Below are 26,455 nucleotides of genomic sequence, written 5' to 3'. Positions count from 1 at the left end.
CTGGGCCATGATCTGATTCATTCGTGTTTTTCCTTTTTCCTTCTCCCTTTTTTTTTCCTCCTTTTACATTTGGATTTGCACAACAGAAGGGCACACTTAGGGCTGGCAAAAAAAATCGAGGTTCGTGACTCGATTCGGGTTTGATTCGAGTTTAATTCAATTCGAAATGGGTTCGAATTGAAACGAACCAAGCCAGGTTCGGTTCGAAATTAATTCAAACCAAACCCAAATCTAGCCTGGTTCGATCATTTACTTGATGAAATTAAAATTCCAGATAGAGAGTCATAATTTAACTTAGCCGACACTCCCTCGCTCTCAAATCTCAATAACCTAGTTCTCTCTCCACCTCTCCCTAACTCACTCTCTCTCTAGCTCTAAAATCTAGCCGACGCTCTCGGCGACTGGCTGTCTCTCCGGCTGTCACTCCTCTCTCTGGTCTAGGTGACTGTCTCTCCTTTCTCTTCGGTCGTCTCTCATAGTTCGTACCAGGAAAGCCGTCTCTGATGTATTTTTTCATGAACAATTTTTCAACTTAAAAACACTCATTTCATAGTTCATATCGGTAAAAGGAAGCCATGTGAATTGTCCCGTGAGAAAAAATTAATATATAAACTACCGGTATAACTAGGACTGCTAAAAAATAATTTAGTTCGTTATTTGATTCGGGTTTGATTCGAAAAATGTGTAGTTCGCAATTAATTCGATTCGAAATGGGTTCGGTTCGAAACGAATCAAATCAGGTTCGGTTCGAAATTAATTCAAACCAAACTCAAACCTAAGGTAAGTTCGGTTCGGTTCGGTTCGGTTCGTTGCCACCCTAGGCACACTTAACTGTTAAAAAAAAAAAAAAAAAACCTTTTGCGCATTTGTCTAGCCAATTGTTATGGCCGAACCCTAGAAGGAAAACCACCATTTTGAGCAATTACTTCTCTCATAAATCATAATAAATCCACCATATCTATTCTGATCATGACACTGTTGGCAAATTATTGCTTTCCCACTTCCAGTTGCTAATATATCACCGGTGATCGCTTTTATCTCAAATCTTCACATCGTCTCCTCCTCTGGGACTAGTACTAAAATGGTCATGAAAGAAAAAGAAATATACTAGGGAGGGCCCATCCTAGTGATAGTAGAAAGCCCAAATTTGTTTTGTCACTAGCTATTCCCGAAAACACCCCTACCTGGCTACCTAGTACCTCCTCCTTCCCTCTCAAGCTATCCTTCAATTCCTTCGTTCCGGGTCCGGCTGTTACCGCCGGCGCATTTGAGCACGGCCAGGGCACAACAATTGGATTTAATTTCTAGGGTTTGCTTTGCTCTCTTTCCGCGATCAATCTAGTCCTTTTCCTTCAAGCATTAATTTCGCGAATTTCTGTGAACCTTTGTTGAGGGACTAGTAGCCTTCAGCTGTAGAAGATCGACAATGAAGTGAGCGGGGGTTCTTTTAGAGCGTTTCTCCTGCCTGGCGCTTCATCCCTTATCGGAAAGTGTGCAATGGCGGATGACATAGTGTTGCAACTGTCATCCAAGTCAAATTCGAATCCGTCTGACCCGTCTTTACCCGCTAAGCTTGCCAAGCTGGAAGCGCGCATGGCTGGAAAGAGCTCTTCGTCTTCTCCTTCTCCATCAGTTCTGACCGGATGGCCGAGCCAGTCGGTGGTTGCACCACCACCTCCATCTGTCAGGTTCATGGAGCAGGAAGAGTTGCCCGAGTCTTCCTCTGACGATGATGACGTCAGCCCTACCTACATTTGTTCCTTTTACTTTTGTCTTTTGTACTGCAACTGTATAAATGCTTTCCATTCCTTTGTACCACGACTCTTTAAATTTGATGTATTTTTTTTTTTTTTTCAATTGTAGACCGGTGACGAGTTTTTGATACAGCATAACAAAAGAATCAAACTCCAAGAAAATGACACTGACAGGGCTCCTCAACAATCTGAGGTGCAATATTTTTTTAATAATGTACTCTCTTTAGATAGCATTGGTTAACTAGTAAAATACTGACAGGGTCCTCAACAATCTGGAGGCGCATTTTGTCTAATTTATTCTCTTTATTAATAGTATCATTTGAAATCAGATTCTTTGTACTGAATGCTTTATATTTCAAAATCTAGACCGAAATAGTGTTGATTGCTTTATGTTCCAATCAAATTAGGTTGTAGTTGACCTGAAGGTTTTGGAACCGGCTGACACCAGACCAAATTTGGAAGATTTAAGCAGGAAACGGCCAGGCCGAGGTAGAGGCCGCAGCTCATCAGGCAGGGGACGTTCAAAGAACTCTGATCAAACAAGATCTGTGTCTTCCACTTTGGTTGTCCCATCGAATGGGCATATGGACAAGCACTCTTTTGTGGTATTAACACGATGTGACTTCGCATGTTTACACTAGATTGCTGATTTTTTTTGTGTGTGTGTGTGTGGGGGGGGGGGGGGGGGGAGGCTAGTGAGGTTCAGTTCCATCCATTCTGTACCAAATGTATAAATGGGAGTTACCTGTAAAAACTAATTACCCTCTTTGCATATGGGAGAACTGGCATAAAGTAGATAAATTAAACCTATCCCTGCAAATGAATGATTTAATAATAGCTTTGGAGGTTGCAGACCTATTTTCAATGGGGTGTCCTTGTCAATATTCTTCTGATCCTTCATATAATATGTACAGCTCAAAAATCCCTATTCGAGGCAGGGTATTCCATAGGGTTGAAATGTATGTGGCCTATGATTTTTTCTTTCCGTGATTATTGAAAAAGCAGCTGTCAGAAATGAGTTAATCTCTATGCTGTCAACAGGAACAGATGGCCAAGGTACCACCTGCCAATAATGATACAACTGCTTACCAGGTATGAACTGTTGCTTGTTTGCATTTGTCTTCAGACAGATTTTTTTGTTTTAGTTCTGTATTCATCCATAATTGATGTGCTATTCATGTTGGGGAGGATCACTTGACAATTGTTTATCTTGACGATATTTTTCAAATCAATTGCACATAGCTTGAAAATTACAAAAAAAATTATTGATGTATTGTTGGATATATAGATAGTCTACCAACAAAATTTCATGCAATTTGAATATTGTTTGCCGATGCACCAAAACCCATTAATTTCATACCCATTAAAAGTTCAAGTCACTTGATGAACGGTTAAACATGCATCAAATGATCCCTCTCCGTCTATATTTCTCGAAGAACTTATTGGATTATCCATTTATCCTAAAATGCATGAATAATTTGATATCATGTTAAAAATTTAATCTCCAATTTCTATTTTTCAGTTGGAAGCACTAATATTAATCAGTCAGAACTTATAATTCATTATGAGGAATAGACTTTAGGCAAGACATGAACACGTTACTGCTATCTCAACTTTCCTTTGCACTGTCACAATGCAGTCCTTATCTGAAAAGTTGTATTGAGTTTCCAATATTAGCATTTATTAAATTTTTGTAGGAAGAGGTTCTTTCCTTGCGAGGTAGAGTTGCATCCCTTGAAGAGGAGTTAAAAAAGTTGCGGCAGGAAAAAGATGACTATCAACGTCTGTGTACTCAGTTAGAGAAGGTACCAGGTTGTTAAGATGCAATTTCGTGGCCAGCTTTAAGCTTTCTATAATTTCTTTAATTTGTTTGTCACACTTGGATAGGAGTTGAAGGACATCAAGGAGCATGACCAGCAGATAAATACAAAGGTTGTACTGCATGGCTTAGCTTTTATACACTTCTGATTTATCTTTATGATTTAGACATCTAGCAGTTTATCTTTCTAAATTCAGCTTAACCTGTGGGGGATTGAACAATTTTTTTTCCTATTGGTGCTTTAGTAAAAGATGTTACGGTTAGTGGTTTGCTAACGGGTTACCCGTTAGGGGTAACGGGTAGGCCGGGTACGGGTAAAACCCGTGACGGGTAGACGGGTAATTTTTCCAAAACCTCTATCCGGTCCGTTTATTACCCGTACCCGTTGCGGGTTGACGGGTACGGGTCCGGTCCGCCCGGTTTTTTTTTCAAAAAAATCAAAAAATTCAAAATTTTTTGAAGTGAAACGGGTCGGGTACGGGTAACGGGTACGGGTATGCGGGTAGACGGGTACGGGTAGGCGGGTAGACGGGTACAACGGGTTTTTTTTCAAATTAGGTTGTCCGGTCCGTTTATTACCCGTCTACCCGTTTGTACCCGGGCAAGGGGTACGGGTAACGGGTACGGGCCGGGCAAAACGGGTTGAACCCGTTAGGGGTTTAGCAAACCACTAGTTACGGTCATTATCGATAGAAAGTCACAACTTCGCAATTTTAGACAAGTTTGAGACAACCACGAAAATAGAAGAGAGAAATTTGTTACTTAACTACAAAAAAAACTAATAATCATTTTTAGTTTTGTATGCATGCAGAGGATCAAGATTGTTTCTGATTTGCTGATAGCGGTGTCAAAAGCTGAGAGACAAGAAGCAAGAATGAGAATAAGACAGGAATCTTTCAGGCTTGGAAATGTTGGCGTTATGAGGTTTGACTTTCTTTCTTTCTTTCTTTCATTGTTATGTACAATTCCTAGTATAAGATATTACAATAGAAGAGCATTGTTTTACTTGTTGAGCTCCATTAGTTGGCTGATTATGCTGCATAAACTAATAACAATTAGTTCTCAGAATTAGTTAAGTTGGACTGATTTCCATCATGATATCGTGTTTCCTTGGTTCTTCCATTTGGAGACTATGTAGACTGGCAATTTTCTGTAAATTATCTATTTAACTTCTGTAAATTTTTTGTATAAAGTCCTCTTGTGCTTGTGTTAAAATTACAGAGCTGGAACTGTCATATCTGAGGTTTGGGAGGATGGTCAAGCAATAAAGGACCTCAATTCTCATCTCGTAAGTTTTTCCATAACAAATGACAATACAAGTTTCTATTTTATTATTTAGTCCCTTCGATGTTTACCCATCAATCAGTTACTATTTGTGATTCTGTTTCTCTAGAAATCCTTATTGGAGACAAAGGAGGCTATTGAGAGGCATAGGAAATCACTTAAAAAGCGGCAATCATCTGGTGATGTTCCTATTTTTTTTTATCACATTATTTTTTAGCATTATTTAATGGTTATATAACATTCTGAGATTCTTGCCAAATTTGACTGTAAGTAAATTCCTTTGGTTGTTTTATTTAGAAAACAAAGGTGACGGGAGTGATGCTGAAGCTAGCACTTCTGAAGAAGATTTGATTTTGCAAGATGAGATTTGCAAATCTAGACTTGCAAGCATCAAACGGGTACAGTCCTTTCTTCCTAATGTTACAATGGATTATGCAAATTGCCTTGGTGCCAATTTTATTGAAGTGTATAACAACACCACAGTTCACTGTATGATTGATTATATTTGGTTCCCATTAAGGGCTGAAACCTATATGGTTCATGAAGATTTTTTTTTTACCCACGGAAAACCCTTTATTGGTTAAGTAGTTGATTCCCACAGATTGAAATTAAACTTCCTTCAGACAGCCAATTATATGTTACTGTATGGAATGGACTTGTCCATGAGTACAGCATAGGGGTTTTAAAGCTACATGCTATTATTTTGCTTCTCATTCATTACTTCTCTTAGGTTGTTTGTTGCTCAAATGTACAGTATAGATGTGAACATTAGGCAACATTGGTAGGTTGATGCTTAGTTGCTCAAGTGAGGTTCAATTGGGGCTTATCACAAACATTGTGAAAAGTGGCCCTATATTGTACCGATGAGGTATGTGCTGTGTTCTGGACTTCAAGCGCAGCTTATAGGCCCAAATTAATATTCTTTTGTGGAGTTCCAGATTTACGTTGTGATGATAGTTGTCTCATTTAATTAGGAGGAAGAAAACTACCTGAGAGAAAGGGATAGATATGAGTTGGAAAAGGGAAGGCTAATTCGTGAAATGAAGCGTATAAGAGATGAGGATGGGTCCCGGTTTAACAACTTTCAGATTCTCAATCACCGTTATGCTCTCTTAAATCTTCTAGGAAAGGGAGGCTTCAGTGAGGTTTATAAGGTGTGCTTCTTCTCTTCTCAGTACTTCAACAGACATCTTATATAAATCAGAAAGGAAAATGAGTGTTCCTGTGAACATTTGTAGTTTATTGGTATTGTGGAGAAGTTCAACATTTGTTGAGAAGTTGTTATGGAAATAATATGATCCTGTTAAATTTTAAATGTTTTGCCTTTATATATTGTGAGCCTGAATTGAACAGAAATCAAACCAAATGAACTAAGATTCTTATTTTCTCCAACTAGTATCAAACAGATTTTGTTGAAACAATAGAAATGAGGGACTAATTAAAAATGTGTTTGTTGAATCGGTCATTGTTTTATAGTTGATGTTATTTGAAAATGCATCAAAGTAGTTGACTATGAATTGCAAATAGGGTAAATCTTGAATTTCTTTTGCAATTTTGATTTAAAGTTGGATATAATTTTGCATAAATAAAACAAGAAACATGCCATGTCATGCATGAGGCAACTTTTCACACTATAGTTTTGGAGATTGAACTTTGTTCTAACACAGGCTTTCGATCTGATGGAATACAAGTATGTGGCATGCAAGCTTCATGGATTAAATGCTCAATGGAGTGAAGAAAAGAAACAAAGTTACATACGCCATGCTATTCGTGAATATAACATACACAAGACCTTGGTTCATCCAAATATTGTCAGGCTTTGGGACATTTTTGAGATTGACCATAACACCTTCTGTACCGTCCTTGAGTACTGCAGTGGTAAAATTTTCTGATTCTTTGCAATATTTGTTCTCATACTTCCATTTGGAGTCTGTGCCTAAATTTAAGGGCCTAGCACTAAGTTTACAACTCTGCATTGGCACAGTATTGAGATGCTGTACTGCAGTGCTTGCAAATCACTACAAGTGGAACTGTATTCTTAACTATTTTAATTGATTTATGATGTTTTGCTTTACTTGTATCTCATGACCAGGGAAAGATCTAGATGCTGTGCTGAAAGCTACTCCAGTTCTTCCTGAAAAGGAGGCCAGGATAATAATTGTCCAGATATTCCAGGGACTTGTTTATCTGAACAAACGATCCCAAAGGATAATACACTATGATCTGAAGCCAGGAAATGTGTTGTTTGATGAGGTGGGAGCCGCAAAAGTGACTGATTTTGGGCTTAGTAAGATTGTAGAAAATGATGTTGGCTCTCAGGGTATGGAACTAACCTCACAAGGTGCCGGAACTTACTGGTGAGATCCCTTATATTTTTTATTTGTTTACTTATTTATATTTATTGTTTTTGTTTAGTAGGATTTTAAAATCACCATGATCATACAATTTTTGAATGGAGGCATTTTATGAAACCAGAGTGAAATTGAATTACAAGTTTAAATCATATTTGCAGCATAATAACAAATATAATTAAGAAATGGTCCATGCTAAGATGTGAGAAAAAGAAAATGTTGACAAGAGAGCCAAGTTATGTTCTGACAAACCAATACAGAAACTAATGAATCTACCAGACCAGAATTATTAGGTCTGGACATCCTTCTGCTGTCATTGGGCTGACAACTAAAATTTGACTTCTACATTGATTGAATTGAATCGGTTTTTGAAGCATAGAGTTCAGGAAAAAAAAATCTGAAGCTAGATTAAAATTATGAACTCTCCTTTATTTCTAGGTACTTGCCTCCAGAATGTTTTGATCTTAGCAAGACACCTCTCATTTCTTCAAAGGTTAGCCATGGCAATATTAACTTTTCTTTTGTCAGTTAAATTAATATTTTCTTGGGTATAGTGATTTCATTAACAATTTTTATTTCTTGATTTGAGATGAAGTTGTCTTCTTCTTTTTTTTTTTTTTTAAACTTTGTTGGTAATAGGTGGACGTATGGTCTGTTGGGGTAATTTTGTACCAAATGCTCTTTGGGAAACGACCATTTGGTCATGACCAGACCCAGGAGAGAATTCTCCGTGAAGATACTATTATAAATGCACGGAGGGTTGAGTTTCCTTCAAAGCCAGCCGTCTCTAATGAAGCTAAGGTTTCTCCCACCTTTCTATGCTTAAGAATTATCATTTTGTGAGAGACTTAGTTTTAGATTCCCACAAAACCTCAGATTGTCATGTACATTGCTAGTGCCTCCCTTGAAAATTATAAATATCATGTATACTCCAACAGCACACAGAACATATAAGCATAAAAAGAAGTCATTATATATTATTTTTGAAGTAGCTAGAAGAGGGATCCAGGTGATTTCTGTAGAGTTATAGAAGGCTATGCATGTTATCTGTGGAATTTTCTTTTTGCTGTCCTATCAACCTTTCATATTGAGTTTTACTTCCTATTTTACGCGATAATTGCAATGTGTAGCTGAATTTGCCATTATCACCGTTGTTTGTTGTTTATAAGGGGCTCCATTTGAAAGTTTCAGTCCAACTTTTAATAGCTTACAAAAAGAAGCATTTTCTGATTTAATGGGGTTATCTGTTTTTTCAGGAGCTGATTCGTAAATGTTTGACATACAATCAAGCAGAGAGGCCTGATGTGTTAACCATTGCTCAAGATCCGTACCTCATTTATTCAAAGAAGTAAAAGAGGCAATTATATCACCTTATAGGGTTTAGTTTCTAATGGCAAGATTACCGCAAAGGTCACATACTTTGTACATGTTGTATGTTTTGCTATAGAGTTAATCATGTAACAACAAATTGCCTCTTTTTGTTATGATGCAAACGAGGCTATTCTTCAGTAATGAGTTGCATTGTAAGATCTGCACCTGTGTATGATGCGGTTATAATCAGTGTTTTGACTTTATTTTTTTGGTTCGGTCTTGATAGTGGCATTCTTTTAGTGATGCAAGGTAAACAATCTAAGATCAAGCTTGTATGATTTGGCATTTCACAGTCATGGCCTCCACAATCGACTGGGAAATTGGAAAATGAAATAGAACGGTTAATTTGTTTTAAAAGATTTAGTCCCCGTGTTTGACAAATCTAGAGCAGCATTGTGAAGATACAGCTAGCCGTTACAGTGACCAGTATTTTAAAATGCTTACTGCGGCTGCATGGGCTGCATATGCTTATGCAGTCGGTAGTCGTGCTCAAAATGGCCATGCGGTCCTCCCATGCAGTTTTGAGTATGCGGTTGCATATGCGGTCTGAATATGCGGATATGCGGATTGAAAACATGCATATATGAACTGAAAATGCGCATATGCAGTCTGAATTTGATAATTTGATTATATTTTAATTAGAATTTATGTGAAAAAATTATTGTTGGTTACGTGGAAATAAATTCAAATATGTGTGTGTGAATTTTTATTTTAAAATTCGCATATGCATCCGCATACTGCATATGCGGTATGCAGTGGTCTTTTGCATGCATGAACACTTTTGCATGCATGAACAAAACCGCATGAAAATAACATCATATCTTCGCAATAATATTAAACTTAAAATCGTATAGTTAATATTTTACAGAATGCTAGCAAACAACAACGAAACAAAATCGGCCCTCTTCTTTTGGTCTCTCCTATTAGACCTTAATCTTTCACCTCTCTCTCCTTTCTTCGAACTTGGTGCTGTACAAGAAATGAGCCCGAAAGGAAATAAAATGACGAAGTTCCAAATGGGCTAACCATTGAGCCTAAGTTGGTCAAGTGAGGGCTTTTACACATCTTTTTAAGAGGTGCAAAGTTTTTGAATCAGGACCGTTCTTTCATCGTGGCACAAATCTTAAAGCAGCTCATTATTTTAAATTGCACCTCAGGTACCTGGGCGGATATGCACTCCAAGTTTTTAGCCTCAAATCCTCTTCCTTCCCACTTATTAAACATTTCTGGTTTGACAAGTCAAAAGATAGCAGTGCAATTTACAATCTTAAAGCTGCCCTCGAATTAAGTTTGATTTGAATAGAATTAATCTGGACCGTTCATTATTTTAAATTTCACCTCAGGTACCTCGGATACGCAGTCAAGTTTTTAGCCTCAAATCCTCTTCCTTCCCACTTATTAAAACATTTATTGTTTGACAAGTCAAAAGATAGCAGTGCAATTTACGAGGGATATTTCTCCAGCAGTGCAGCTGAACACCACTTTGGTGGCACGCAGACGACCTTTTAATTTTGATTATTTTAAAAAATGCTACAACAAAAAATTCGGAGCAAGCAAGTAAAAAATGTACAATCTATTAAACAAAATAGATATATTGGTTTGCATGAGCTAAAAATGTTCCTTTTCTTTTACTTTTTTGTACTCTTCAATCTTTAAGGGATCATAAAAATCAACTGCAACTCAGTTGTAGCAAACAATAACTAAAGTAAATAAATAAAATAAATAGCTATAATAATAAATAATAAAAGGAACAAAAACATCCAAGACTGGGCTAAAAATCTAGCTCCTCCTACAACAATCCTAAAACTAAAACTAGTAACCAGTGGAGTTCGTCGTCAACCCAAAACCAAAGGGGTAAAGCGGATCGTAATTCGGGTCACCAACATTCATTGGCAACTGATCAACAGACTTGAACCATGTGCGAGGAAGCTTCCCGGTGAAACCATAATCCCCGAAAAGCACATCTGTGACACCCTGTCCTTCCGAGCCAGGCAACCACGCGGCCACGAGCGCATCCATTGTGCTCACATACGGCTCAATGACAACGGGTCGACCTGTTATGAGAACGACCACACATTTGGTTGCACCGCACACACTCTGGATCGTGCTGGGTCCGGGATCAGGGAGCGTCAGGTTCAGGCTATCTCCTGCTGTCTCAACGTAAGGGTGCTCTCCTACAACCACGATTGCATAGGAGAAATTGCCGTTCTTTACAAAGTCTGCATCCGGATTCTCTGCAAACACGATGCTTGTTGATGGGTCGACAGTGGCTCTGACAGCATCCAGTATTGTTGTTCCTGTAACATCACTTTTATTAATCCAACTAACATTTTGTAGCTGTATTTAAGGATAAAAATGGCAATTGTTGGAAGATATTTCAGAAATGAGGTAACCCAGTAAAGGAAAAAGAGGTACTACCTGAAGTGATCCGGCCACTTAGACCCTGCCATTCGATGGTCCAGCCACCACATTGGTAACCCAGGTTATCAGCATGAGTCCCAGCAATAAGTATCTTAGGAGCCTTCTTGGAAAGGGGCAATACTGGCTTGTCATTAGATGATTTGCCATTTTTCAATAGCACTAGTGACTTTCTCACGGCTTCCCTGGCCACGTCTCTGTGCTCCTGTGGTACATACAACCAACATTGTAAGAATTACAACCATCTTAAATTTTAACTTTCATTTTCATCAATTTCTTTTGAATACACTTCTAGCTACTATAAACTTTATTGATCCTTACAAATCAAAATAAATTAATCAAAGTATGTTCTGTTTCTAAATTTTTTCATTTCCTTTTAAATTACCTTCTTCCCAATCTGATCTGCCATGCTGAGATCGCCCAAGGGATTCTCAAATAGACCCATGACAAACTTGACCCTCAAAATTCTTCTCACTGCATCATTAATTCTTGCCATGGGAATCACATTCATGTTTACAAGATTCGTCAGGTCGTTGATAAAAATATCATAATTGTTCGGAACCATCACCTGCCATGGAACCCCAGATAATAAATAATTAGAGAAAATAAGTACTTGATCCATTTAACATCCACAGAACTCCGGAGAGAGGTACTCACCATGTCAATACCAGCAGTTATTGAAGCTTGAACCGAATATGTGTAATTTGACCCAGCAGGGTAGGTAATTCTGTCTATTCCTTCCCAATCTGAGATGGTAAATCCCTGACACCATGTAAAGGGAAGATAAGATTAATAAGTAAATAAAATTTAATATACAAAATTATAATTCTTATGAGGCTCCGAAATTGCTATACCTTAAACCGAAGCTGCTTTTTGAGGTACCCAGAAATCAACTCGCGATTTGCATGCATCTTCACACCATTCCAGCTTGAGTAGGAGATCATTATAGTGGACACACTCTTAGCCAATGAGTCGAGATAGGCTGGCATGTGGATGCTTTGGAGCCCCTCGCGGTCAAGGATTGTGTTGTTTTCATTTATGCCCTTTTGCGTGCCACCATCCCCGACAAAGTGCTTTGCACAAGCCACCACATTGTTCCTGTCAAATGAATTTGTGTGAGTTAAATTAAAGAAAAAAGACCAAATAGTACGGTTAAGTTTTTAATTTAGCAAAGATCGAGTGCCCTGGTTCTAATTACTAATTCTTACCCAGGTTCATTCTTACCAAAACTGAATAACTGGTTCTCATGCAAGACTCGCACATTAGTTTATACAACAACTCTTTTTTTTTCTCTTGTTTTTTTTTCCTTTTTTTATTTTCATTGAGGGGTGTGTTGGCAGGGTCAGGAAATGAAGAAATGTAGAGAAGGCCAAAATGAATATATTCTAGTCCTTACTTTCCCGCAACATAAGGGTAACCAACGGTGTAATTGGCTGGGACATCGCCTTGCAAACCAGGAATTATTTCTGTCATGGCCTGAACAATTTTGTGGTCCTCACTGTAGCTTTCATAGCACCGGCCCCACCTTGGATCTCTGCAAACCTGATTTACAGAAATAGCAATAACAGGCTGATGAGCATTCTAAACATAATAAAGTTGCTAACAATTTTTCAAATCAATCTTTATTCGGTGGTAATTTTTATTTTACCGCAATGCAGGGAGCAAAGGCATAGGGTATGCCGGTAGCTCTCACTTCAAGAGCAGTGGCAGCACCAATTCTTTTTACCAGGTCAGGATCCCTGTTGAAATGCAACTTAGAAGTTAGATAAATAAAGAAGAGAACTGAACAGTAAATTAACCAACAATTGTAAGTAGCACTTACAAAATTGAACCCCAAAATTATAAAGAAAAAGGGGTTTGAATAATACCCAAATTGCAACATTCTGGCTTATACATTCTAGTCAAATCAGTGGTGAGGTTAATTCAAAAACCATGTAAGCTAATATTCTAGAATATACTTGCCTTGTAGCACCGAGACCAACATTGTGAGGGAAAATTGTGGCATTGTACACATTATTATGCCCATGAACTGCATCAATGCCATAAATCATTGGGATCCCGAGACGGGTTGACAGGCATGCCTTTTGAAATTCATTCACCATGTTCACCCAATCGGCTGCTGTTGCTTGCTCCTTCGGAACACTTCCACCACCACTCAATATGCTTCCTAAAGGAATAATCCCAAATTCCCAATCAAGTTTTAGTTACCCTAAGCAGTATGTTTAATAATAGACCATGGAAGCATTGATTTTATATCAAACAAGCATCATACTGATTCTAATTAATTACTACTTACTAGAGTGCTTTAAATTATCATTGACAGTCAGGTGTAAACCAGGAAAATGAACACCACATATTCGAACCAGTGGTGGACTAGACTGACACTGGACCAACTGACAGAACAGGTAATCGACCAATACTACTTGCAAAGATCCATATTCAAACAATGTTTTGATGAGGCTCTGAAATAATGTATGACGAAATAAAAGATGCATGAAGGGAATGTACCTATGTAGTAGTTCTTTAAAACGTCAGTAGTCGCGACAACCCTTTCAATCTGCGTCATCTGACCAATCTTCTCGGCAAGCGTCATTCGACTTAATAAGTCTTTGACCCGTACCTCGACAGGCTTAGTAGCATCCTTATATGCCATGTAATCATCAGCCTCTCCAATCGAGGCAAATAGGAGGAGGAAGGGAATAAGTATTAACGGAGCCACCATTTTTTAAAAGAGGAGTAACCACTGGATCCAATTCGGCTCGCCTTTCCTGAAAAATTGTTTCAAAAATTCAACTACATATTTGTAATCAGAGAACTTTCCCATTGAGAACAAACTAAGAAAAGGACTACCATTTGGTTTTGTGGTAGCCATGAATGTTTTATATGTAATCAGTTGCATTTATTATGAATTATTAAATAACAACTTGACAGCAGGATACTATAATTTATTAGGATCCCGTGCTCAACCTTTCAGAAAGATTGAATCAATGTTTACAACTTGTGAAGTCCATACTGTTATAATTAATTGGGACCTTATAATGAAGAAGTGTACAAGTACCGGAATGGAGAACACACAGTAACTATTCACCTCCACTATTAAACCTTTGTTGTTTTTTCTTGTGGTCCTATTTCTAATCTAAAATTACCTAAGCTTGTAAAGGCGAAACAGAGAAAAGAAATGAACATCTTAGAAACCATTTAAAACAAGTACCAATGGGAACTGTATGCATTTGAGGCACGACTTTCTTATGAGGTAGCTAATTTAGATAGCCTAATTAATCTGATCTACCTAGAGAAAAAACTTACGAAGGAAGAGAGAAAAAGGTTGCCTAAAGTTCACACCATTCAGTAAGTAGGTAAGAATTTGTCTACAAGTTTCGTGTGATTGGCCTCACACTTTTTGGTAAAATTGTCAAAAATGCAATCAAACGCCCCAATTAATTAACATTAACATAATAATAGAAAATTGCATTGTACAGTTTTGCCAAATGTATTTTATGAAGAAACACAGAAGCGACAAAAAAGCGAAAACAATGTGTTTTGACTAATGAGGTTGTGGGCTTAAGAAGTACAAAACCCCTCAAATTTAACCTCCTTTTAAGTTTTAAAACTTTAAATTAGTAATGAAAAAATAATCATCAATAGTTTTAAAAAGAATATCAAAAACCTTAACTGCTCCTAGTTTTGCCAATGCGAAAAGAAGAGATAAAGACAATTCAAATTCTAAGAAATTGAGGAACTCACCAAGCAAATTGAAGAGACTATCTCTTCTTTACTTCGCAAATCCGAGACCAACTCAAAGAAGAAAAGAAAGAGGATCGGAGAGAGTGGCCACTAAGCTGTTGGAACAAAAACGGTGCTCAATTTTGAAATATGAGATGTAACGACTCTCAAGAGATACTTATAGTCACAATTAATGAATAAAGTACAAGAGAGAGTTAACGTTCGGAAGAAATAATTTAATGTGGGGAAGAAGATGAATATAGTGCTATTTCCTGAAATTAATTAGCGGATCATCGTGGGTTGGGTAAGAAGAACGTGCATCTGCTAACGTGGCCAGGAGAAATACTCGCGATCGAACCGTTTTCTGGAAGCTGCATCTCTACCGTTCATTACATCAGATTATCCAATCCGGATCGTTCATGTAAACTGGCTATATCCAGGAACTTTGTAAGGGAGATGATTTTGCTCAACATGCAAAACGGGCCGGGTAGAGAAAAATAGGACAAGGGCAATTTGTCCGTTGTGTGTTTAACTGATTCGGTCGACAAAGGAACGTGGCGTAAAAGTTTTATCTGTTTTTAGAATATTATTATTTCGAAGAACCGTATTACTGACGAGTGGGGCATATACTTTTTATCAACGGTGTTTCAATGGTACGCGCATAGTTCGAGAGTATTTAACTTCTATTCTGGCCATTTGTTGGTACTTGGTAGTGGCTAGTGGGTAGGAAATATAGCCGTTAAAGGGGTCGAGGGACTTTTAGCCGTTTTCATGTACGGCTCACTGCTCATCAGGTGATCAGGGGCTTTTTGTGAGGTTTTTATTTTTTATTTTTTATAGAGCATATTATAAAATAATAAAAGAAAAGAGAAAGATTACCTTAATATAAAATATTTCATATTTTGCGTAATCGACGTGTCCGGTATCTATTCGGGAATGGCGAGGAGGCCAGTATTATTTGAGCTTTGAGATTCGTGTAGAATGTATTTTAACGGTTGAGAGTTTCCAAAAAGTCACCCAAAATATGAGATATTTTCTGATGCATAGAAAATTGGTGGAAAATTTTCTGATTTAAATTTTGGATCGGTATAATTCTTAACAACTCCAAATTAAATTGAAATTTTTTCGCCGATCTTTCTATGCATAGACAATTTAAAAAAAAAAAAGACAACAATCCGATTATACATAGATATTTATATTCAATTTTCAAAATTCAGAAGTAGACAATTGTTTATTCCTAATTTTAATGTGACTTTGCTGCTGGCTATAGTACTTTGTAATACGTGGATCAGTTTGTGCTATGAATTAATATCTTTGCTTTTAAAATCAAAACAGTTAATATGAACAGCTCAATATGATCTTCATATGAAAATTTACTTACAAACTAAAATTTACATTTATTATTATATCTTGCTATTTTTGAGATAGTAAAAAAAATCACTATTTTCGGATGGTTCAAAATCTTTTGATCAGGTGATTTGCTGCTACCTATTTAAAAGATCGTAAAAGAATTTAAAAAAAAAATATAAAATTTGATATTTAAATATATTTTGACATGAAAATCATATGAACGTTCAGATCGAATATTTTAAGTTTAAAAGTAAAATATAGATTGACAGCACAATCCTATATGCACATTGCAAACTAACATAACCTCACACCGAAAGTTTTTAACATAAATAAAATATAGTACAATAAGCAGCGGGACTTGTGGACTTAATTGAAAGGAACAGTAATCATATCCAAAAAAGCTTTATTTATTTTTGGTTATGTCAACTTTAGATAGAAATCCTATGGTGTTTTATTTGCTTTCCTTTAAAAAAATTACAATCATTATTTGTATAATTAATAATGTAATATGTTATCTAGCGCTCATATTATATATGGAATTATATTTCTGTTTTTAAAGTCTAAATAGTTAATCCGGATCGTTAATATATTATTAGAATTTTTGACTATATTTTAGATAAATAGAAAATCACTTGATTTAAAAAAAAAATTCAGATCATGCCTTCTGAAAGTATGATTTTCTACCTATTTAAAAAATATTAGAAAGATTCTAAACAACATAAAATTTGATTTCTAAATATATTTCATATAAAAAATATGTTTAAATGTATATATTGACTCCTTAAATTAAAAAAATGAAAATATAAATATATAACACGTACAGGTCGATCTCTAATAATATGCATATTACCATAGGAGTAGAACTAGGGTGTTAAGCTCACCAAAGTATTTGGTGAGCTTGACTCCAAAACCCGTCAAATCGATTTCAAATGACGAATCCGAACCGTTGGAACCCGTCTATTTTACGTGTGATGCGCCTACATGTGAAATTTTTTTAACTTTCAAATTAGTTTAGTATAAAGTCAATTGGTCAAAATTAGAAGGTTAATAAATTAATTTTAGTGCATTCATTTTTTGAACATGTTTTGACCGCTTGACTTTATACTAAACTAATTCGAAAGTTCCAAATTTCACATGTAAACGCATCACACGTAAAATAGACGGGTTCCAACGGTTCGGATTCGTCATTTGAAACTAATTTGATAGATTTTGGAGTCAAGCTCACCAAACACTTTGGTGAGCTTAAGAACACCCTAGTTCTACTCTTACCATAGCCCCACCCTTAATATATTTGTAAATTCATTTAGCATTTTGGCAGTTGTTTGATCTAGATTAAAAAAAATATATATATTATCCTAGTAATAACAATTTTTTTTTTAAAATTTCGAGTTGCTTCATTAATCATTATATATAGGAAACTGTCTGTCCACATCACCACCAAAAAAAAAAAAAAAAAAAAAAAAAAAAACAAAGCAGCAGAATATTCAAAAGATATACTTAATCAATTAAAGAAAAGTCTCTACTACAAAATTTTTAATAATCAAAAGATCAGCTAACTTCACGAAATAGATCTTGCACAAAGTAATGCAAAATATAGAAAACCATTAGTACTTGTCCTCATTTTAGCACTACCATGGCTCGGGGACTAAAAGCTATTGAATAGTCCTCTGACTAGCTATGAACTAGAGCCCAATTGGCCATCCTCAAATTTAAGTTTCTACAGGAACCATGAAAATTAAATAACTAAATTCACTTTTTAGGCTCAGTGGTAAGTCCGAAACCGAACGGGAAAAGCGGGTCATAGTGTTTATCTCCCACATTCATTGGCAGTTGATCCACCGACTTGAACCAGGTCCGTGGCAACTTGCCGGTGAATCCGTAATCACCAAACAAAACATCAGCCACACCCTGTCCCTCACTGCCTGGCAACCATGCGGCCACAAAAGCATCCATCATGTCAATGTACGGTTGGACCACTAAGGGCCGACCCGAGATCAAGATGACCACGCACTTGACCATCTTGCAGACCTTTTTGATTATGCGTGGACCGGGTGCGGGAAGTGTCAGGTTCAAGTTGTCACCGGCTGTTTCTGCATAGGGTAGTTCACCGACCACTACAATGGCGTAATCATAATTTTCTGCCTTCAACTCTGATGATTTTGGTTTCTCTGAGAAGACGACCTCGGTCGTGGGATGGACGGTGTCTTTTATCGCTTGAAGGATTGGTGTTCCTGTTTTTAATTGCAAATGGAAATAGATTTAGAGGGAAAAAAGAAAAAACAGAATGAAAAATGGGATATGGTGAGTTATGTTAATTCTTGTTGGGCATAATTGTCTTTACTGAATTAAGTATTTTGTTGCTTTGATTATGCAACTAATTGATCATACCAGCAGTGACATTGTTGCCACTGAGGCCTTGCCATGCTATTGTCCATCCTCCACACTGGTACCCCAAGTTGTTAGCATGAGTTCCAGCAACCAATATCTTTTTTGATTTCTTTGGAAGGGGTAAAACTGGCTCGTTTGGCGACTTTCCGTTTTTCAAAAGCACAAGAGATTTTCTAGCAGCTTCCCTAGCTATTTTTCTATGCTCCTGTTAACAGTTTGACAGAGAAATTATAGTCAAGAATATGATATAATTAGAAATGTAGCAAGCAATGAGACGTGAAGTTCTCAAAAGGATTAACCTGGCTTCCGAGTTGATCGACTAAACTACGATCAGCATAAGGTTTCTCAAAAAGACCCATTGAGAACTTGACACGAAGGATTCTACTCACGGCGTCATCTATACGACTCATGGGGATGAAGTTGTATTTCACTAGGAAGGTTAAATCTTTGATGAAGTCGGTGTAATTATAAGGGATCATTATCTGAAAAAAATCTAATACTTCAGAAGAAGTAATCATGTAAATAATAAATTGATTTATTTTAAATGAGACTGAAAAAAAAATGATAATGGAGCTAGTTGTTGAAGTTCATTTACCATGTCAATGCCAGCACTAACAGACGCCAAGACTGAATAAGTGTAGTTTTTATTGGGAGGAGAAGTGATCCTATCAATTCCTTGCCAATCAGAGATTACAAAACCCTGCTCGAAACAAACCACCAATTACATTAGAAAAAATACAAAACATCTTATGAAAATTAAGGTTTATTTTAATGTACTAACCCTGAAACGGAGTTTGTTCTTGAGGAAATCAGTGACAAGAAAGTGATTCGCATGCATCTTCTCACCATTCCAACTCGAGTAAGAAACCATGACAGTCGAGACACCCTTTCTGATAGCAGTGTAATATGGGGCCATATGGATGCTGAGTAGCCCATGAAAACTAATAATGGTATTATTCTCATCTATCCCATTATGCGTGCCACCATCACCAACGTAGTGCTTTGCGCATGCTGCAACATAATTCCTGTGATATTGCAGAAGAGTAAAAATTTAATTCCTATGTGATGGCAATTAATATAATTTGATCTAGGAAGTAGGAACTTAATTTTTGGGTAGCAACGTACCCTCCCGCGACATAAGGCACACCTTTTGGTGTATCTGGCGGCATATCTCCTTGCAAACCAGGGATAAGCTCTGTCATTTGGCGCACAACGTCTGTGTCCTCACTGTAACTCTCGTAACAGCGGCCCCATCTTGGGTCTCTACAAACCTGATTTATGTACAAGAATATATATAAGTTCAAGAAGGATTTGAAAGGAGATATAATTTTATTGAATGCAAGCAAATGGAAATAGTCAAACAAGCTTAGAAACAGAGATTACTTACTGCGACGCATGGAGCAAACACGTAAGGAATTCCTGTAGCCCGAGCTTCAAGCGCAGTGGCTTGTCCAATTCTCTTCACCAATTCTGGATCCCTAAACATGGAACAAAATCAAACTTATAGGGGAAAAAAAAACTTTATTTGAAATTATGGGTGTTATTTACTTCATGAGAATGAAATGATTTGTACCTGGTAGCACCGAGGCCAACGTTGTGGGGGAAAATGGTGGCATTGAGCACGTTGTTGTGACCATGAACCGCATCAATACCATAGATAATTGGAATACCAAGTCGGGTCGAAAGAGCTGCCTTTTGCATCTTATCTATGCGGTTGGCCCAGTCTTCTGCCATGGCATTTGGTGAAGGACTGCTGCCACCTCCACTCAATACACTACCTGCACCAAAAATTGAAACTCAATGAAAACAAATTACTACATAAAAATTACTCTAAAAAATCAACATTATTAGCAAGATTAGGATCTTGCCTATGAAATATTTTTTTAGTACGTCGTCTGTTGCATTTAGCCGCTCAATCTGGGACATTTGACCAATTTTTTCAGCAAGAGTCATCCTTTTCATTAGATCGCTGACACGAACCCTGATTGGTAACTTAGGGTTCTTGTACAATGCTCCCTTTGTGGATATAGAACAACAAAGTAGCAGAAACAGAAGTGTCATGACCTTGTTCATTAGCTCCATTTCTAAAAAAAAAAGAAAAATTATATGATTGACATTGTCTAAATATTGGGTAAATGCAATGTGCCTAGAACTGTCTGATGCAAAATATCTAAGCTTGAAATTGGTGCATTTCTGGTAAGAAGGACAAGCTGAACATACTGAGAATAAAAAGCTGATGACTGAAAGATCTGGATTGTTAGAGAGACCAGGGGTTTAATTTATAGAGTGATGGTCTCTGCTTTACCAATTTTAATAACCGAGCCTGTCGCCTAAAATTAGGGGTTTAATTTATGATCACTGCACCTGCACCTCAGCTATTTGAGGAATAAATTAACATGATGTGTTTTACACATCTCCTCAAAATCAACAATCAACTTAGGATTTGGAAAATTGTAAGTTTAAGCCATGTATTAATCTGGACTAATTAAGCTAATTGATCCTATCAGGATCAAATCCGTTAACTTCAACCAGTTGGGTCCATGTCAACAGACCTGGAAGCATAAGGTCAATTGATGCAAGCAAGACTTAGGCTTATGATTACAATTTACTACTTTATTTTTAAGGTGGTTGTGTTTCTGAAATTGTACTTGTCAGAACTAATACGGAAAATCAAAGTTTTGAATATAATCCATTTTTAGGTTCTAAATTTCTATTAGAAAATGACGCAAAAGATGGTCAACCAACAACCGCTATGATTTCGCTCAAATTAGATCTCCTAACCAAAAAAGGAAAAAAAAGCAAGCATAATATTTCATTACAAGCTCTGATAAAATTTGATCACGTTAAAAACCCAACACTAAGAACATCATAATAAAAGAAGATGGAATACATTCAGGACATATTATCCGTATTATTTAAGGTAAACCAATAGCTGAACAGTCTCAGTATACATATTATATGATGCTTGTGCTTGGGAGGATAAATAAACACAAACTAAAAAAGTGTGCATCAATGAAAACACAATTATAAGGCAATCGCAATACTCATGCTGCCCCGTATTTAACAAGAGAACATTTCTATGATCATTTCCTAGGCTCTGTGGTGAGCCCGAAGCCGAACGGGAAGAGCGGGTCATAATGTTTATCCCCAACATTCATTGGAAGTTGATCCACTGACTTGAACCATGTCCTTGCCAATTTTCCAGTGAACCCATAGTTGCCGTACAAAACATCAGCCACACCCTGGCCTTCTGTGCCGGGTAGCCAGGCAGCCACAAACGCATCAATCATTCCAATGTATGGTTGAATTACCAAAGGACGACCAGAGATCAAGACAACCACACACTTGACATTCTTGCAGACATTTTTAATTATGCTAGGACTGGGAGCAGGGATGGTCAGATTGGTGTTGTCACCGGCTGTCTCTGCATAGGGTCTTTCGCCAACTACTACTATCGCATAGTCATATTTGGCAGACCTCACATCTGCTGCTCTTGGGTGATTCGTGAAAACAACCTCGGTTGCTGGGTCGACAGTGGACTTGATAGCATTAAGGATTGTTGTCCCTGATCGATTCAAATATAATTTAAAATTAGTTTACAGAGGCAACTAATTGATTAAGAAGACAGTTGATTTGAGTTACTTTTCGATTAGACAACCTCTATAGGGGCTGAAATAGAAATATAAGCATTTTCAAAATGTACCGGCCGTTATATTGTTGCCACTTTCTCCTTGCCAGGATATGGTCCAGCCACCGCATTGGAAACCCAAATTATCGGCATGGGTCCCTGCAACTAGGATCTTGTTTGATTTCTTAGGGAGGGGCAATATTGGCTTAATTGGCAATTTGCCATTTTTCAATAGCACTAGGGATTTCCTTACAGCCTCTCTGGCTATTTCGCGGTGCTCCTGCATAGAATTTGCAACAGTAATTTTAGTCAACAATAATTTAACTTAAAAATAATCTAGGAGGAGAGTGAGAAGTGAAGTGCTCAAAAGACTAACCTCGGCTCCAATTTGATCAGCTAAGCTATCATCCGCATAAGGTTTCTCGAACAAACCCATGGTGAATTTGACACGAAGGATTCTACGCACAGCATCGTTAATGCGGCTTATGGGAATGGCTTTGTTTTCCACGAGGCTGGTTAAATCCGTTGCGAACAAAGGGTAGTTATATGGAATCATTATCTGCAAGGTACCAAGTACATTTGATGAATTTCCAGAATAAATTATTAATTCTATGCTAAAGAAATGAAGAGAAACACTTGTATGCTAGAGCGTTTACCATGTCAACACCAGCATTAATAGACGCCTGAATTGAGTATGTGTAGTTTCCGGGTGGAGGGGTGATCCTATCAATCCCTTGCCAATCAGAAATTACAAATCCCTGTTTTTGGGGGAAGGATTTAATTTATACTTTTTTAGAGCTTGCTCGTGGAGTAATTAACAATAATGCAAATAGTTTTATTATTCTAACCCTGAATCGTAGTTTGTTCTTGAGGAAATGAGTTACTAGGAAACGGTTTGCGTGCATTTTCACACCGTTCCAACTTGAGTAAGAAACCATGATGGTTGAGACCCCTTTTGCAATTGCATCATAATAAGGAGGCATGTGGATTTTAAGAAGCCCCCTAAAATCGATGATGGTATTATTCTCATTTATGCCATTATGTGTACCGCCATCACCAACATAGTGTTTTGCACATGCAGCGACATTTCTCCTGCAAATAATAGAAACAAACAAATTATTGATACTGAGCTATTGAAGTATGGTAACAGTAATAACATACAAGGAATTTTAATTAACATTTCTGATCAGATCGTACCCTCCTGCCACGTAAGGCACACCCATTCTAGCCTTCTTTGGAATATCACCTTGCAAACCAGGGATAATTTCTGTCATTTGCCTAACAATCACTGTGTCTTCACTGTAACTCTCATAACAACGGCCCCACCTAGGATCTCTACAAACCTGAGTTTGACGCAACAAGCAGTTTAAGAAACAGATTAAGCAAGATTTGTCATTATAGATTAAATAATGCAAGTCTAAATTAAGAAAATTATAAGCTGAAGTTACCGCAACACATGGAGCAAATACATAAGGAATTCCTGTAGCTCTAGCTTCAAGTGCAGTTGCTTGGCCAATTCTTTTTAACAAATTTGGATCCCTTTTACATAAATAAAAATTAAAATTTGTGAAAATTCAAAAGAGAAATCCTTCATTTGGATCACCAATTAAAACAAAAAAATAATCCTTTTAGCTTGTAAACTTTGTTCATATTTAATATTCATGAAATGTAGTTTTTTGTTTTTCTTTGTATCAGTTTATGTAAGCATATAAGTTCAAACCTGGTAACACCAAGGCCAACATTGTGGGGGAAAATGGTGGCCTTATAGACGTTGTTGTGCCCATGAACCGCATCGATTCCATATATAATCGGAATGCCAAGGCGGGTTGAAAGAGCAGCCTTTTGCATATTATTTATAGCTTTGGTCCATGTTTTAGCAGTTGCCATAGGAGAAGGTGTACTTCCTCCCCCGCTTAGCACACTACCTGCCAAATCAATTATTCATTTCAGCACATAAGCTGGCATATGCATTCTATTAACTTGATAATGGCTATCAGTAAAACTATTGCTAGAATATAGTTGCAGTACAACATTAATATGCCGAGCAAAAGAAACGCCACATTGGTGCTTTTATTACCAAAATAAGTTGTAGTAGGAACAGTATGTCGAGTAAGAAATGTTTCTAAAATTTTTAAGGATAAATGTGTATTGGGAGCAAAGATAATGCTGTAGCTGCTGCTTAACAGTTAAGGGGAAAAAAAAATTCTGGCCTTGAGAAGAATTTAGGAAATCGTACCTATGAAGTAGTTCTTGAGCACATCGGATGTTGCGTTGAGCCGCTCAATTTGCGACATCTGGCCAATCTTTTCTGCTAAAGTCATCCGGCGAAGAAGATCTTCGACACGAGCCTTGATTGGTAAATTCGGGTCTTTGTACTTCACGTACCCTGCTGCCTCAGTCAAAGCTGAGCAGCAGATTAGTAAAACTACGAAAGATGCGAATTTTTGCCAGACCTCCATATTTTAATGAGAAAAAGTATACCTGTACCAGAAAATAAATATAATGTAATTAAAAAAAATAAAGAATCAAGTAGTAAATTCTTTAATTAAACTCTGTTTTTCTTGAATGGATTGATGCACTATCCCTAAGCCACGTTAAAATGTACAATAGAGCTCTAACCTTAATTAGAAGAGAGAAAAGAAGATATGTTTGACAACAGAGGAGGGTTATTTTTATAGAGAAAAGATGTAAGAAATGCTTAACCTCCTCTTAACGATAATACCAGTCAGCTAGCTAATAAAATGCTGTATTACCGGTACCAATGCACCTGTCAGCAATATTGTAGGGAGCCTTCTAGGGAAAAAAAATAGTAAATTTAGTTTGAATTACTTGGTTGTGCTACCTCTTTGGGATAAGCTTGCCACATTAAGCTACATCATATTGCCGATTTGATTTGTCAGACTTAGTCTTCTTAATCTCGGTTCTGTTAAACATGTGTGTATTAGGTTAACAGCAATTGTTTTGAAATTCACCAGCCTTCTGTTAGAGTTTGCCAAATATAGTAGTACCATGACAAAAGTATGAATGTATGTGATTCATCAAAATGAGAAATATTAGGCAACTACATTTTGTTGTAATCTTAATTAAAACTAATTGTACGCGTTCGTAATGGTCAGACTTTTTCAGTTAATGAAGGATTGTGTTAAACTAGTTTACAAAACTGTCATTGATGAAGTATTTTTCATATATTGACCCATTTTTGTGGCTAATAATAGACAGCTTAGTTAAGTAGTGTGCAACATAACTTTTTTTAATATGCAACGTTGCCAAGCTACTGTGCAGCATTATGCGAACTAATATTGAGTATAATTATACTAATCAGTAATCACTAATCAGCACCATTGTTAATATCAAACTTTGTTAACATAGTATTTAGCATTAGAATATATTACACTAATTCAGAATCATGCAACCTAATTGAGATGTACAAAGCATTATTAATTTAATTGCCAATTTTGATGGTTTAATCACTTAAATGACTCAAGAATTAATTGAAAACATCTGTTATACACGCAAATTTTGTAAATATAGTACGGAAACAGACAATCATTTTTTATGTTAAAGTTTGTGTATGTTTTCGAAATTTCTTTAATAATTTTTGCATGTTTTTGATCTTATTTGAAGTGTAATGGTCAGTTTTGACAATTTAACTACTTTAAATTAATGCGTAAAGAAATTAAACGAAAGCATCTAGTATGCAAGTAATTTGCTTTAAATACATATTACTATTTTCTCTCTGTAATAAATTTATGTATTCTTTCGAAATTACTCTAACAATTATTTGCCCATTCTTAGTTAATACTTGTACTAAAATTGTCATTATTTGTGGGTTACTTTATTCTAATTGACTTCTTAATTACTCAAAAACATCAATTATGCATGCAAATTACTTTAAATGCTATATTAATTGTAGCAACGTTTTATGTGAAAAATATGATATATGATTTTGAAATTGCTCTAATATTAATTCATGCTTCTTTTACACATTATTTTTAGCATAACTGTCAGTTTTGGTGACTTTATTTATGCACTTTAGAGTATCCAATATTAAACAAAAATATCTATTATGCATATCTATATAGAGAGAGATGAGCTACGCTACTCCATGGAGTAAAACGCGTTGGTACTCCATGTCACTATATTTTTATTTTGAAAATCTAAACGACCGATACGAACCGCTCAACATGATCTCCATATTGAAATGTGCTTGGAGACCAAATTTTACATTTTTTGAAATTTTTTTACTATTTATTAAGCAATTTTAAAAATCGCTGATCCGATGGTCCAGAAATTTTTACTGTTTTTAGCGTAGCTCATGTCTCTCTCTCTCTCTCTCTCTATATATATATATATGAGGAGGGATCGGATG

At 36.6% G+C, this 26,455-nt stretch overlaps 4 protein-coding genes across 5 annotated transcripts; 1 reads left to right on the top strand and 3 right to left on the bottom strand.

The window, feature by feature from the left end:
• Positions 1-1,030: 1,030 nt before the first annotated feature.
• Positions 1,031-8,779, top strand: TSL (Protein kinase superfamily protein). The gene is made up of 16 exons (XM_078298770.1): positions 1,031-1,737; positions 1,864-1,947; positions 2,162-2,359; positions 2,796-2,846; positions 3,452-3,559; positions 3,642-3,686; positions 4,385-4,497; positions 4,795-4,861; positions 4,967-5,036; positions 5,155-5,255; positions 5,832-6,011; positions 6,525-6,735; positions 6,950-7,214; positions 7,647-7,701; positions 7,848-8,009; positions 8,465-8,779. Exons 1-16 carry the CDS (start codon positions 1,498-1,500, stop codon positions 8,558-8,560), a joined length of 2,046 nt encoding a protein of 681 aa, XP_078154896.1. The 5' UTR covers positions 1,031-1,497; the 3' UTR covers positions 8,561-8,779.
• A 1,398-nt stretch (positions 8,780-10,177) lies between these two features.
• Positions 10,178-15,026, bottom strand: LOC144551002 (uncharacterized). 2 transcript variants are annotated; one of them, XM_078298771.1, is made up of 10 exons: positions 14,742-15,026; positions 13,506-13,765; positions 12,960-13,164; positions 12,646-12,736; positions 12,394-12,539; positions 11,852-12,095; positions 11,655-11,759; positions 11,383-11,565; positions 10,998-11,202; positions 10,178-10,876 (listed from the first exon to the last, which is right to left on the bottom strand). In XM_078298771.1, exons 2-10 carry the CDS (start codon positions 13,717-13,719, stop codon positions 10,392-10,394), a joined length of 1,878 nt encoding a protein of 625 aa, XP_078154897.1. In that variant the 5' UTR covers positions 13,720-13,765; positions 14,742-15,026; the 3' UTR covers positions 10,178-10,391. The 2 variants fall into 2 exon arrangements, with proteins under 2 accessions (XP_078154897.1, XP_078154898.1); XM_078298772.1 differs by having other exon boundaries at positions 14,738-14,872.
• Positions 15,027-17,553: 2,527 nt separating this feature from the next.
• On the bottom strand, positions 17,554-20,270 carry LOC144550998 (uncharacterized). The gene is made up of 8 exons (XM_078298768.1): positions 20,032-20,270; positions 19,846-19,936; positions 19,584-19,729; positions 19,240-19,483; positions 19,054-19,158; positions 18,758-18,940; positions 18,459-18,663; positions 17,554-18,301 (listed from the first exon to the last, which is right to left on the bottom strand). The coding sequence occupies exons 1-8, from the start codon at positions 20,190-20,192 to the stop codon at positions 17,820-17,822; spliced, it is 1,617 nt and encodes a 538-aa protein (XP_078154894.1). The 5' UTR covers positions 20,193-20,270; the 3' UTR covers positions 17,554-17,819.
• Positions 20,271-21,541: 1,271 nt separating this feature from the next.
• LOC144551793 (uncharacterized) lies at positions 21,542-24,545 on the bottom strand. The gene is made up of 9 exons (XM_078299908.1): positions 24,323-24,545; positions 23,807-24,011; positions 23,535-23,625; positions 23,284-23,429; positions 22,935-23,178; positions 22,743-22,844; positions 22,463-22,645; positions 22,162-22,366; positions 21,542-22,023 (listed from the first exon to the last, which is right to left on the bottom strand). Exons 1-9 carry the CDS (start codon positions 24,543-24,545, stop codon positions 21,542-21,544), a joined length of 1,881 nt encoding a protein of 626 aa, XP_078156034.1.
• Between the last annotated feature and the right edge of the window lie 1,910 nt (positions 24,546-26,455).

The sequence above is a fragment of the Carex rostrata genome, chromosome 3 (assembly GCF_964058835.1).
Source record: "Carex rostrata chromosome 3, lpCarRost1.2, whole genome shotgun sequence".
In the NCBI taxonomy this organism is placed as follows: domain Eukaryota; kingdom Viridiplantae; phylum Streptophyta; class Magnoliopsida; order Poales; family Cyperaceae; genus Carex; species Carex rostrata.
Note: the sequence above shows the minus strand (reverse complement) of the source record. Positions and strands in the feature narration are given on the sequence as shown.